General features: G+C 36.6%; 1 protein-coding gene across 2 annotated transcripts in view; it reads left to right on the top strand.

Annotated features, from left to right (window-relative positions):
• side-III (sidestep III) overlaps window positions 1-14,889 on the top strand; it is a 139,221-nt gene that overhangs the window by 68,142 nt on the left and 56,190 nt on the right. For both annotated transcript variants that reach the window (XM_065230503.1, XM_065230494.1), the window contains exon 9: window positions 6,406-6,531. In XM_065230503.1, the coding sequence (XP_065086575.1) occupies window positions 6,406-6,531 (126 nt within the window). The remainder of the gene's footprint in view (window positions 1-6,405; window positions 6,532-14,889) is intronic.

Below are 14,889 nucleotides of genomic sequence, written 5' to 3'. Positions count from 1 at the left end.
AATTGTTTGTTGGGTAACCTCTAAAATTGCGTTTTTTCCTTTTTTTCACCTATCTCCGTCGTTTGATTCATCCAATAAATACCCATTATTTTATATACCATGCTTTATTATATAGTTATTAACATAAATGTCTCAAAAAAGTGATGCATAAAAATGTGAATAACTCAAAATATAGCAAAAGGTAGCAGCCAATTTGTTAACAGTGATTAGTGTAGACCTTGTTGGGTAAAGTAACGACCACTGCAGGCATTTTCATATATCCTTATTTGAATATTGCATACGCACTTAGAAAAGTTGATGTACATTTAGATGCTCTTAGACTAACATATACGATCGTCAAATTTGACATAAAATTGAGTCATAACAGACGTGAAATTCAATTCAATCAAACGTAGTTTTCGTCGAGTATCGAACTTTTCAGTATTGGAGATCTTAATTTTCCATGACATTTGTTTTTACTTTTCATACTTTATGTCAAAGATTGATTCCATCACGTGTAAAATTAGTTATTTCTTAGTGTGTATGGTAAATTCTTAAAAATTTGTTGAAATTTTGCCTTGTGTTTAAAACATGATAAGATGCTATTGATCTGAATAGTAAACAAACAATCAGAAACACAAGCACAGAAGCACGCAGATTCGAAATTTTGCTGATGAAACTGCTCGTCTTTATGTTAGCCGTTATAAATGGTATCCAATGCCAGCCTCTGTCCATAAGGTTTTAATCCACGGATCACAAGCAACCCAAATTGCATTGCTTCCAATTGGTATGTTAAGCGAGGAGGCTCAGGAAGCCAGAAATAAAGACTTCAGAAAATTTCGGGAACGATACACTCGCAAAACAAGTCGAAAGGACACTATGGAGGACGTTGGAGGATGGACATTTTAAACCAGCAGTTTTAAATCTCCTAGTAATCTATTCAGATCAATAACATCTTATCATGTTTTACACACAAAGCAAAATTTCAACAAATTTGAAAGAATTTACCATATGCATTATTCAAATGATGTTATATGAAAATGCCTGCAGTTGCCTGTTGAACTGTGGTCGTTATTTTACCCAGCAAGATCTACACTAATAACTGTAAAAAAATTGGCTGCTACTTTTTGCTATAATTTGAGTAATTGACATTTTAATGCATCACTTTTTTGAGACATTTATGTTAATAACTTTATAATAAAACATGCTATATAAAGTAATGGGTATTTATTGGATGAGTCAAACCATTTTGATAATTATCAGAGTATAAAACTTTTACATTTCGCATATTGAAAAAAAAAGGAAAAAAACGCAATTTTAGAGGTCAGTTTTCCTAATTGCCCGATATCTCGCTTAATGTGAGTCATAAAGTTTCGATGTCTTCGACAACATTTCTTAACACTTCAAATTACACAACTTTGCCCTAAAACCACTCGGCTAGGATGCTCCGTTCAAAAGATAGACTCGAGCGCCACCTATGTGGCGTAAAAATGAACTAATATGAAACTTTCAAAAAATGGCGCTTTTAATATTGAGCAACTTTGTAAAACATAGAGGTTTTGGCCACGCAAATGGCTTCGCTGCCCCACTGTGCGTCGGTAGCATTGGTACTCCGTACGGAAAACAAAATCGACGGAAAAAAATCAAGGAAAAAAAAAGACTAAATAAGCAATTGTGAGGTTATTTTGAGCGGTTTTAAGTGTTTTATATTGTTTGTGCCGGGGTGGAGTGGTAAGCGTGACTGCCTCTCACTCCAGAGGGCCTGGGTTCAATCCCAGTCGACACCGTCGAGATTTTCTGAGGCATAAAATCTGTGATTACGCCCCCCGGTCCATGAGTTGATGGGTTTCTAGAGAGGTAGGGTCCAGGTGTGGGAGCTGCCTCTCTGGCGTCGGTAGCATTGGTACGCAATACGAATAACAAGATCAACGGAGTTTTTTTTTAGATTGTTGTGGAGTTTTTAGTATTATTTTGATATTTTTTATTTTTGTGTATTTATGGCAGTTTTAGTTTTCATTTTTTCTCATGTGTTCTGATGACAGGTTCACCGATATGTACGTGACGGTTTACACAGGAATAACAATAGCAATTTAAAAAAATCTTTACGCACAAAAGGATGAATTAATTTCAGACAATGTTTGCACATTTTTGACTTGGATTTCTATCGTTTTTTTTTTTTGACTGATTTGGCATTTCTATCGTTTTTCAGTATTTTCACCTGCTGGCATTTCTTTGGACTGTTTTGGAGCTCTGGTAAAAAGCAAAACTAAATTTCATCTTTTAAATGCCATTTTATTTTTGGGTTTCAAGGAATCCTGCAGTTAAATGTATAGTTTTTGTATTGTATAGCAATTTTGGCGTTTTTAAGATAATGTTGGTCTTAAACAGCATATGTATTCCATATTGGTGGGTCGAGTGCTAATGAAATTTCTCAAAGTGAGCCACAATCTACAAAGTTTGAGAACCACTACTCTACGCGAAATAGCGACCTTCCATTCATTTTGGCTATAAAAATGTTTTATGAAATTATGGAATAATAAGATATTATTATAATATTTTGTTTGTGTAAGCAACAAGAAAAGATTGTGGAGTTTGTGTTTGACACATAATACCAGCCAATGATGCTGCATGAGAATGGCAATAAGCGATTTTGTTATTTATCTCACCCATTCTTCGCTCTTCACTCTTCGCGAAGAGGCGATCAGAAAATCGCTCATTGTGGCTCTGTCAAAGCTAAATTTGCAGGTTTTATGTGTCAAACACAAACTTTAAAATCTTTTCTTGTTCCTTACGCATACAAAATACCACCATAATATCTTATTATTCCATAATTTTCTAAAACATTTTTTTAGTCAAAATGAATGGAAGGCACCCTGGTTCCTTTGTTTAGTTTCGTCTTCCTTTTGTTGCTGAACTAGCTTCTTTCGCTCCTTCCGCTTGGGACAGGAGTTCATCCGATGCCCCTCCATCTTACAAAGTTTTTGTTCCCTTAGTAGTCGATGTCCCTCTTTCGATTGAGGAAATACAACGAGTTGGGAATCTCCTTTTTTATGTCCATGTAAATTCACCGTACACCTGTCAGCATAACAAGGCCCGCTTTACATCACCGTATTTCCCTAGCACCAATGCTAAATCGCTATCCAGGACTTCTGGTGGTACATCGTAAACTCTCACGTACTGAACTTGATAAATATAGATTTTTCCTCCGCTATACGGTATGTAGCGATCATCTGAGTGGGATCCGCATTCAGCGCTTCCACAAAGGTTGCAATTTCGTCCATTGACGGTTTTTAACAGCTACCCAATCAACACACATGTTCTATATCAGATTATATAACCTTTGTTTAACTAGTTTTGGTTGAATAGCAGTTTGCTTAACATAATTCTATGAATTTGCGTTACTTGGGTAGCCGTAAAACTGAATCCAACAGTCAGTTTTGTTTCCACGGACATCTCCAGTTTTATCCTTCCAACCATAGAAATTTTTGATTTATTCCTGAATGATAGTGAATTGTTTATTCTCTTATCTTATTCATTAGTCCAATCCTAATCATATAAAAAATGTCATCCATTGCGAGCCGTTAATCTTTAACGTTCTGGCAAGAATCTAGAATGTATCATTGGTGGCCTTGAAACGGGTCTGGTGTTTTGGACCGGGAATTGATTACAGACTTCACTTAAGCGCCAGGTAGACGTGTCTACCGTGAAGAAAGCGCAATTCTCAAATGGACCCGTCCCAGCTTAGAAATCTCAGGGCGAGTTCAATCCGAACTCAAAAGGCGGTAAAGTGGTTTCCGAACTCCAAAAAGTTAAACTTACTAACAGGGGTAAAGCCTCATCATATCGGCAATAGAGGTTTCCTATGTTGGTTTGCCTCTAATTGCCTACAGGGATACATACACGATACGCGAATATTCCAATTAGATGCTTAACACAAACTACTACGCTTCAGATCCCCTCAAAGTAACCCTAGGGTCGATAGCCTTGAAATAAATTGTCGTGTTCGTTTTATAGGTGTTTGTTTAATTAAGATAGGGTTAGTAGGGTTGTGAACAATGGTGGGGTTTGTTTCTGGTCTAACCTGCTTTTTTTTATTTCCTGGGTGGATTGGCGGTTCGGTGATACGCTGGGTGCGTACGTCCTTGTTATACGACGGGGTCGTGGCTTCGATACGATCACCCCCGTGGCGTGCGTCCTGGGTGTATCGGATCGTCGAGCATTATGTTTGGTGTACGGTGTAGCGAGATACACCACGCTGCTGAGGTGAGCTTCCAACCAATTTGTCGCGAAGCTTAGCTCTACAGTTCACCTCAATAGGTGTCAATCGATCTGCAGATGGCGTTCGGGTGGCGTACGTCTTGCAAAATTAGGTTATCGTTCGGTCCGAACAATTAGGCCGAACCGTGGACTCCGACGCTCGGTCGTGTCGGTCTAGCGGGAGGGGGTCAGACGGTTCTTGATTTCCGTCCCGAGGGGTGCACCCTTGTTTGAAGGGATTAATCCTTCAAGAAATATATTTTTATAAGCACCGCAATATTTTTTAAGGTTGTCTAGGACAATTACCTGTACAAACTGTGTTTTTTACACACGTGGTTTCAGACTACCGCACTTCTCGCATTAGATCTAAGTTTTCTGTAAAAGCTACTATTTAGTAATAATAAATTGTTATCTTATCACCATTTAACTAACCACTATTCTGGCAATAGCCGGACTCTGGCTCACTTTTTATTGTTTCCTGGGTATCTAACCATTCTACTTAGACTTCGACAGTGTTCACGCAGTTGATCTATTAATCATCCAATTGGTGAGTTCTCTTTTTACTCTAACCGAACCGAAGTCTATCTTGTTGGAGTTAGGTATCCATTCATGACCATTCGGAAGAGTATTTCCGTTGGCATAAACTCTACCTACCGATTGTCAGTTGGAATCCCTCATCTGATATTCTATTTAGAGTGGATCCAAAGACTAGGAACGTATTGCTCAAGTGAACTTAGTATGGCAATAGGGTTCTGTAGGTTTCTTTTTATTTATTTATATTTTTAAATGTACATTTGTAACCTTGTTACAGCCTTTGTCAAGGCCTTTCCAAAATCTGTCCAGGTTTTAATAGGAGTGTACCGTATTTTAGAAGCAATCATATTTTAATTTTAAATGGCCATAGAATTGATTATGGCAATTTATCATAATTAATTGCGGGGTGATTGGCTTTTTTTATGAATAAATAAGGAAAATAGAGGGCTGTGCCATTTTGCCGGACGTCAATTTGTCGAAGGTCATCACAGATATGAATTATGAACGCAAATATAAAAAATAACAACAACTTTGATAATTTATTGACAATATAGTAGCTAGGGACCCCAGATCGCCTAATCAGTAAAGACAGGGTTGATTTTTACCGAGGGACCCAATCTGTTCATCCAAAGGCCAACATTAGAACCATTCCCCGGGAACGCAAATAATTAAAAATTCACCAATGTAGGAATTTCCCAAATTTCCACCCAACTAAATAGTGGACTAATTAAAAAAACTGAACATTTAAAATAAGGCTGGCTACACGTTTCTTCAATAATGCCATTAATATCAATAACTAATAATGTTTAGAAATTTAGCAGCAATAAGGTATGAGAAACGAACGAAGAGATAAAAATTAATATTATGAAAAATTCAAATATACAATATAAAAAAAAAACAGTTTTAAAAGTTTTTATTAGGATAGGAAAAGTTCGGACGAACGGCTCATGACGGCAAGAAAGAAAATCCTAAAATTATGAACCTCTATGTGATAAATTTGTTGCAAAGAACGAAAAGATTTTAAATTAAGTAAAAAATGATATTAGATAAACTTTTAATTCCGTTTCTCAATGCTCATAACATTATTGAATTTGTATGCGTTCAATTTAAGAAAAAAGCCAGTATTATTTAAAAGATGACTTTTTTTTATGAAACTATCAAATCTTGGTACTCAAAAATAATTACGTGAATTGAAAATCTTGGAATAATTGTGCAAGATGGATTTTTGGCAGCGAAATCTTCTTCGGCAAACTGACCAGCGGTTAAACGTCATTCTGCGAAATTAAACATTCGGCGAAATGAACCAATCAGCAAAATTTCCTTCGGTGAAATGACCCGGTCCTAATAAATAGATGAATAAATAATAAATTGAAAAAACACAAATGGCACAGCATCAAACGCATAATGTAAAAGTATTTTTTCTTTACACAGATAATAACATTTCATTTGCTTTTTTATGTGTCCATCATAAACACAAATTTGATTTCCCAATTGAGTAAACTCAATTGCAAGGTTTATTTATTCTCTCAAGGTAGTATCTTTTGTTTCTTCATTACATAGATCCTATTTGAACCTCCCAGTGAACCGACCCACCAGCAATCATGCAACTTTTTCCGCTTTTCATTTGTATTTCAGAGTTGATCCCCAGCGAATCCTACACACCAACCCTTCACCTGATCGCTTATAGTGTAAATCAGAAAGGACGGTCGGAGCCAACGATTCTCGAGGACATAGCGATTAATGAAGCTGAAAAAAGGACAGGTAGGTACTTCAGCAATTTTCTCCTCCTAACAAAAAATAAACTTGGTCCTGACTGACTGGGCGCTGAATCGGTCATGCTTGACTACGAAGGAATAAGGTTGCCGTGTGCACTGAACCTTCCATTATTAGATTTACTTTCGGGCCTCCACATTTTCTCTGCTGATTCCCGGTGAGTTCCGAAAAGGATGGGAGAGCTCAAGAAATTGACTACTTTCGAATCTTGGGCGACGAAAGCGGTCAAAGGACATTCGGAAACGAAAAGCTGTATTTATTTGCTCATTCAAGAACCAAGCACTACATAATTCGAAAGAGACTGGGAGTGAGAGAAAACGACGACACGTGAGTGCCGTAGTAGTGGAGTTTGGAAGGTCGACCCCTTCTCGGTTGGTTATTGCCTACCCTAACGGTGGTATTGGCTTCTCAAATTCAGCTAGGCAGGTGACAGAACCAATTTACTCCTTTATTCTGAGCGTCGGCTGTAACCCATAAGAATGTGCCTCAGGATGATATTTAAAAGAGAAAAAAAAAGAATGAAACGACGGCAGGGTGAGAGTGCTTAAGAACCGTGTAAATATTGTCGAGATTTAAGGGAAGCTACTCGGAACGACCGGCCTGGGGATGGCTTATTGGAAAATAAATTGCCACATGGGAGCTACATTTTTTACGATACAACGAATCATTGGCATTACAGCACAATAGATAAGGGACCAGCACTCAGTCTTCGCAGATGCTCAGGTGTGTAAGTTTATCGATTGATGTGTTTCACGAGAGCTTAGCTTTAGTAGGATCAGGGATTTGTAATTTTTATTAATTATCTTTTGGGGCAATAATAAATATACATTGTCAATTTAGGATGTCATACAATCCTGACATTTTGCACTCTCAGGAATCCAGATTCACTGTTTCATAAGCAATAAGTTCGAAATCTAATGGAAAATAAATAGTTTTCCTTCATTTTCAAAACTAAAGGTTGGACACGAAAAAATCCGGACACATTAAAAACGGTGTCATTAAGGCATTTTTTGAGTAATTTTTTTTCAAAATCTCACTAAAGCAAGCTAAGAGTGTATATAACCACAGTGGCATTAGTTGTCATTTGTTTCCATCATGGCTTCACCGGAGCAAGCACGTCGCGATTCGCCAGCTCGAAACGAAAATCCTGGTTTATCCGCTCTTGACAGATTTCGATCAAATTCCTTGGCATTAATTTTATACCTCGGTTGACCGGAAGAGTGCCCCGGAAGAATGTAAAATTACAAAGAAGTTGAAATTCCCCAAAAAGTACTTTGTCTGGCAAGTAATCTGCAATTGTGGGCTGAAAAGCGAAACTTTCGCTACTTCTGGGACCATGAACCAGGAGGAGTGCCTACGGAAGAGACTACTGCCTGGAGCATCATGAGGTGGATTGCCTATTCTGGCCGGAATTGACAAGCTGACACTACTCAAACCCCACTAAACAGTGGTACAGCGGTATATTTTTTTTAATAAAAACTTGAATAGAAAGCAGAAGTTTTTAAAACAACTCCAGGATGGACAAACTTTTATTAAAAAGTTTTTCTAAGAGCAACTTTTAAGGCATTTTTGAAACTTTCATTATTTACGGCAAAATGTTCAGTTTGATGTCAGTATATGAATATAAAAATCATTTCAAACGATAGTGCTCATATCAATAAACTTCCTAAATATAACCGTTTTCGAGATATTTCAAATTTACTTTCATAAAAATCTTTTTTTTTTTGTAGAAAATATGCCATTTTCATAAGTTAATCGTGATTCTCCATCAGCCTTGATAAGTTTAGCAAGATACACATATATTTACCTTCAATTTGTCTTTTGACGATTGAACAATCAGACAACCCGTTTAGAATTTACAGGGGAAATGAAAACACTATTATTTTAAATTTAGAAACCAACACAAGTTAAGTTGCACTTATTTTCATTATCAGGCGTAGTTTCATCCTATTTAAGTTGTTAATATTGATGCACCTATCCATCTCATTATTTTAGGGACATTATAATGTCTTCCATGGTATTTTTCATGAAAAAAAAGAGCTTCTCTGTTAGAGTAGCTTCAATACCAAAACAATATTTATACCTTAATATCCAAATGGTACCTACGTTTGTATTTAAGCATGACCATCCTTTTGAAAACAGACATCACTAAAAATATCTTTTTGAGTGAACAAGTATAATTTGAATATGGAATTCAAGAAGGTCAAGTGTTGCAAGCCGTTTCCTAATAAACGGTGTTCGTCAAAGCTTCGTAAATTATCCGAAAATTTGATTGAAAAACATAAGTTCCTAGAGTGGAAATTTAATTTGGATACATCTCTATCAATCTGTGATACGTGTCGCTTGAATTTAAATAGAATCGAACCATGTGCTGAAAATCTGGAACTAGAAGTGCAACCGTCAGTCATGGACATCGCGGAGCCGCAGCCATCTACATCTCGACATGGCCTCGAAGAAATACCATCAACTACGTCAATAACAACAGCATCATCTCAGGATAGTGGAGAGCAACAATTTTCCAGGACGCATAATATTGAGCTATTCAACAAGGGCATAGCTGGTATCAACGTATCGCCAATATCAACAAAAAAATTCCAGAATGTTAACTATCCCCGGAGAAAGTATATGGACATTACCAATGGCATTAAGAAACGCATCTTCGGTTTTCAAGCGGAAGAAGATGACCTGGAGCAACTAAAATTGAAAACTGCGGAACACAATGAGACGATCGGACAACTGAAGGAGAGATTTGCTGATCCAGGTTCATCGAAAGACGATCAAATAAGGATTCTGACGATTTTGCCGAAATCTTTGTCAACGCAAACGGTAATGGACGAGCTTGAAACAAATAAATACATTGTTTTGCAAGCTCGATGCTTGGCAAACGGGAAAGGAGTATTGGCCACCCCCAACAAAAGGTTAGGACACGGTTTGGATCCCGAAATTAAAAACGAGGTACTGCAGTTCTTCGAAAGCGACCAGATAAGCAGAGCCACGCCAGGACTAAACGATTACGTTTCAGTGAAGAAGGAAGGTAAGAAGAATCATATTCAAAAGCAACTTTTAGTTTGTACATTGCGAGAAGCTTTTATTAAATTTCAAGAAGGTAGTAAAAATAGTATTGGATTTAGTTCATTTGCAGCACTAAAACCAAAGCATTGCAAATTACTTGGTAGTTCAGGTTCTCACAATATTTGTGTTTGTACCATCCATGAAAATATTAATTTAATGCTTCATTGTCTTAGAAAATATTCATTCGAAAAAGATTTCAACCATTATTTTGAAGAAATATTATGCAGCTCATCATCCAGAACTAAACATTGTTATCTCCGCGAATGCGAACGTTGTCCAGGTCTCTCAGATTTTGAAAGAAGTTTTTCAGAAAAATTGGAGGAACAGGGTATGTCTGAAATATGTTTCGAACAATGGGTTTCAACTGATCGATGTAGTTTAGAGAAACTTGTAAAGCCAGTAGATGGAATTGTTCCTTATTTTTGCGAAAAGTTGGAAAAACTGGTATCCCATGATTATATTAAAACTCAGCAGTCTAGTTTCTTGAGAAATACAAAAAATACTCTTAAAAATGGAGAAGTTGTCATAATTTGTGATTTTTCCGAAAATTATTCATTTGTTCTTCAAGATGCTGCCCAAAGTAGTTACTGGAATAATCAACAAGCTGCTATTGTTCCTTTTTACATTTATTATTCATAATCAGGTAGAATTAAAAATTCATAAATAAAAACATACCAATCAAAAGTTCATCAAATAAAAATATATTCAACGAAAAGGTTTATGTACAAATTATTATTATTAAAGACGATCGAAAGTAATAAATGTAAGATGCAAATAAAAACGCATGGGTATTTCATTTATTTATCTTATTTATCTTATAAGTTTAAAACCAATCTTCCAATAGTCTATTGGTGCAAAGGTAAGTTGAAGGTAAGTACATGCATATCTTGCAAAACTTATCATATTTGATGGACAATCACGTATAACTTACGAAAAGGGCATATTTTCTACAAAAAATTGATTATGATGAAAGTAAATTTGAAATATCTTGAAAACGGTTACATTTAGGAAGTTTATCGATATGAACATTATCGTTTGAAATGATTTTTATATTCATATACTGACATCAAACTGAACATTTTGCCGTAAATAATGAAAGTTTTAAAAATGCCTTAAAAGTTGCTCTTAGAAAAACTTTTTTATTAAAAGTTTGTCCATCCTGCAGTTGTTTTCAAAACTTTTGCTTTCTATTCAAGTTTTTATTAAAAAAATATAAAAAAATAAAAAATACGTTTTTTTTTTTGTTATTTGAATGTTGAGGTTTATTTTTAATTTTTTTTTTGTAAAAAAACGAAAAAAATTCCGTGTATATTTTTTTTTATAAAGCCTCATTAGTTTCCTACAACTCCTTCTTAGTAAATTTTTTTCTACAACCAACTGTTTTCGAACTACATTTTTTTTAAAGTATATTTGCAAAAACACATAGGCCCTTTTCAAAAATTACCTTTGAGTCAAAAGGGTCTCCTCTCCTGCGGAAAATACTTGGTCTATCATACTGAAAATATGTGCCAAGTATCATTCAGATCGAAGATAGTCAAGTTTGGTGACTGACCGATTTGGCGTGGAATTGGTCCAAACAAAAAATCAATATTTAATGGCACATGCAAATTCACTGGAATTTTCATTTTGGATCGAAACAAAACTCAAATGAAAAGGATCGATCCAGTCGATTTTTGTCGTGTTTGGGATCGATTCAAAAAACCGATTAATCGAACCAAAAGAATCGATCTTTTGTGTTTCGATCCAAGATCGCCCCTGCCATCGATGAAGACAAAAAAGAGATGGCATTATTATACCTTGTCTTTCTTAGAAAACGAGGTGCAACGGAATAATTTTGCGACGATTCAGATTTCAGCTTCAACTTTACACTTTGTGAATAGTTTCGAAATATCAAAGGAGCTTGTAAAATCAATATCAAGTATGATATTTTGCTCCAATATCGCTCGTGAAATTGAGAGCGTGTTAAAGCGGAGAAATATTACATGGTCAATTATTATGCCATCACTGGCAGTGATGGTGGATCTATTTTGGACATACATATTCTAGGCATTTACATATAATTCGGATCTTAACATTTTGTTTCTAATAAATTAATGGCATTGTCCATATTAGTAAACTATTAACGAAACCGTGTGTATCGAATTCGTTAGTTGGGTCGAGGTGGTGGCCCAAACAGCGAGTTTCGGCTGTACCAACCATTTGAATGTGTGCGCCGTTCTAGGGCCATGTCACCTAGCCGGCGTGAACACGTAAGTAAATCACAAATATTTTTTTCCCATTTTACAGAGCAATGATAAGATAATACCCTAAAGGTGGCCTACTTTTAAAAGAACACAGAAAATAGTACCGCATGGTTCTTGCCACAGTCCGTGGTTTATCTCAAGCCGCGTACTCTTATGTGGCATTCATTTTCCCTTCCATATGCAGTTCCTTGAAGCGAGAATCTCTTTCCGGTGACCATTTCCCACAGAGCGGAAAAATTCCTTCCCGTGGATGTGGCTGAGATATTTTCCACCCGTACATATTGCGGAACCAAGCACCATATATTCCCTGATGCTGCTCGTTGGTATGGACGGAGTTTCAGTTTTACTTCGTTGCCATAGTGGTGTACTTTTCAGCAAGATGAATGATACTGTAAAAATGCTGCGCCTGATCACAATAAATGGCCATGCGAGGGTTCAGAGATTCCAGGGATCTTTCGGGTGTTCGTTATAGCTCATTGATGGCGAGTTTTTTCCTTCTTCTTCTTTTTGTTCTCAAGGAACATCCGCCAGTAGCTTCTTTTGGCTTGTTTTCCGAATTGAAGTACTAAAAGAGTGATTTATTTAATCGTTCCAGCATCGCCCTTCGTCGTGAGACGATACGAATGCGAAGGCGATTAGTGGATTAATGGTGAATGTGAATAAGGTTGCCTTTCGGACTAGAAGTGCTTCAGCGATGTTCATCAATTATGGTGCTTAATGACGGAATGGGCTGGCAACAACGTGTGAAAATATAAATTTAAATTTGTTTTATGACTTAGCGAAATGGTTTGGAAAGTGATTTTCTCGGTTTTATTGTTCTTATAATCAGTAGTGATTGATTTCAACAACAATTTCATGGGAAAACATTGAAATCGAGTTTACTCGCTCAATAATAACGTTTCAGAGAAGAACACCCAAATTGTAGCGCCAAGCATAGAGAGTGAATAATATGAGAGCCCTTCGATGCCCATCGAATTCAATTTTTCTCCAATAACCCTACCATGTGAAGCTTCCTGATGCCTGACGCTGGTAAAAATATAAAAAATAAACAACTTCCATTAGAAATAATCTTGCAACATTAAAACTAATTTGCCGTAAATTTAATAAACAGATAGCAAAAAGAAAGGAAAAGACAAACCCGGTCTCTTTAGTTCCTCTGAACAGGGGCAGATAAAGATGGCCAAAAACCATACCAAACTGTTGGCGTCCTGCACACCGTTCCAGTTTAAGCTTCGGCTCAGAATGTGTTTGACTTTTTTCCACTGGGTCAAATTAGTACAGCAGTGTGAAAAAGTGCCATGGTATGGTCGTTGGTTCTGCACTCATCCACTTTATGCGAGCCGACGGAGTGCTTCAGGATGGCTATTAGCATCATTTTTAACTCTCCCATATTGACAAGACACATCAAACGTACATAGTCGTTTTAGTCGTTGCTGCTCGGAAGAGAAGGGATTCTAGTTATAAGAGCGCTTCTCGCTTTCGTGCACCAACTTACACCCAACGGATCAGGAGGGATGAAGCCCTGAAGGATAGACCAAAGAACAGACCAACGAGATTGACTGCAGCAAACACGAAAATGCCGTAGTGGGAGAAGAAAAATAATATGTTTGTAATAAAAAGTTCAAAAATTACCACCATTTATTTTTATTGTCACGCTGTCAGTCGTTGGCTTTATTCATTTCTCGCGGCTCACGGTTGACCTCCTCGGAAGTGGGGCTTGTTTGTGCGTTGAATGCCATTGAGCCAAATGTTGTGTGATTGAAACTCGTATGATTGGTTTGCCGGAATGCTGTTAAGTTAAAAATTAAAGAAATTAAAAAAAAAATCATTCAGCCGAATATCAATAAGCAAAAGAATGTATAGCTAACTGATTGAAATAATCAGATCGACTGGTTGAAACCCCACCGAGAAAAAAACGGTGGGTGGAACTCTGTGGGTTACGCGTTCTTCGGGAATAGCTGTACACACAAAGCATACATTTGGTTTCAAACAACTTCAATCCATAAGCATCCATTGTTGATTGTAATCAAGATCGATCAAAAAAATCAGAATTTCTTCTTCTTCTAGGATTTTAAAGCTTCTGTAGTAAGTGTTTTGCTGGCTCTCAACGTAGAGCACACTGTCTATGTTAGAATAACATTAAATATAAAAAACGGCAGTACCGTTAACTTCAATAAGATGTGGGTCAATTTGAGCATTTATTGCTATGGGTCACTTTTATTGTAGTCTTAATGCATGGAAGGCGATATTCAACTTTCGCTATTTGTGAAACTTTCAACTGATATTCCACCAATTGAAATATATTTCCATTAGAGAATCAAAATATGAGATGGCGTCAGATGTATTTTGGTGCATGCTTAACGTTATGTAAGATACTGGACGTTATGTAAGAATTAGATTTTATTTTAAATTTATTCACATTCGTTTAAATCTGATGCTTTTTACTTTTAAATGCTTCAATACTCATTCATTGAAGAGACATATGAATAATTTTTGAATACATAATTAATTTAGAATAATTTTTAAATGACCTGCGGGTTTGCGTGTGAACACCGAACCGTTTTGCACTCGCTATATTTATTGTTTGGCGGATAGAATTTCGACCTTTCAAAAAGCGGATACAATTGAAAAGGTTCAGCCAACTATTATATACAATTTTTTTATAGTTCTTTACTCGCCAACCGATCATCACAAATTAACATCATCATCGAATAAGAAAAACTTTCCCCCACCCAATGATGGTGTTGATCTGCGTAGGCGAGCCTTGAAAGACGAGAAAAGGGTTTCCGAAGTTTAGTTCACAAAAGCGGGTGTGTTCTTTTCTGTTGTTGGTTGTGATACGCTCGATTGTTTCCGCTTTTTTACAGCTCAATTGGTTTCTGCCAGATTACAAATATAGCGACTATATTTTTCACGGCTTTGGCCGAGAAATACACCACCGAGCATATTGAAATCACGACCAAGGGTGCCATATTAGGATGGGCCATATTTAAAAAAAAAAAACCTCGAGGACATGTTTTCCCATGATTCC

This window comes from Ochlerotatus camptorhynchus, unplaced genomic scaffold (assembly GCF_037179485.1).
Source record: "Ochlerotatus camptorhynchus isolate MF236.1 unplaced genomic scaffold, CSIRO-AGI_Acam_v1.1 ptg000028l, whole genome shotgun sequence".
NCBI classification, from domain to species: domain Eukaryota; kingdom Metazoa; phylum Arthropoda; class Insecta; order Diptera; family Culicidae; genus Ochlerotatus; species Ochlerotatus camptorhynchus.
The sequence above is the reverse complement of the archived record's forward strand: the minus strand, read 5'-3'. Positions and strand labels throughout refer to the sequence as shown.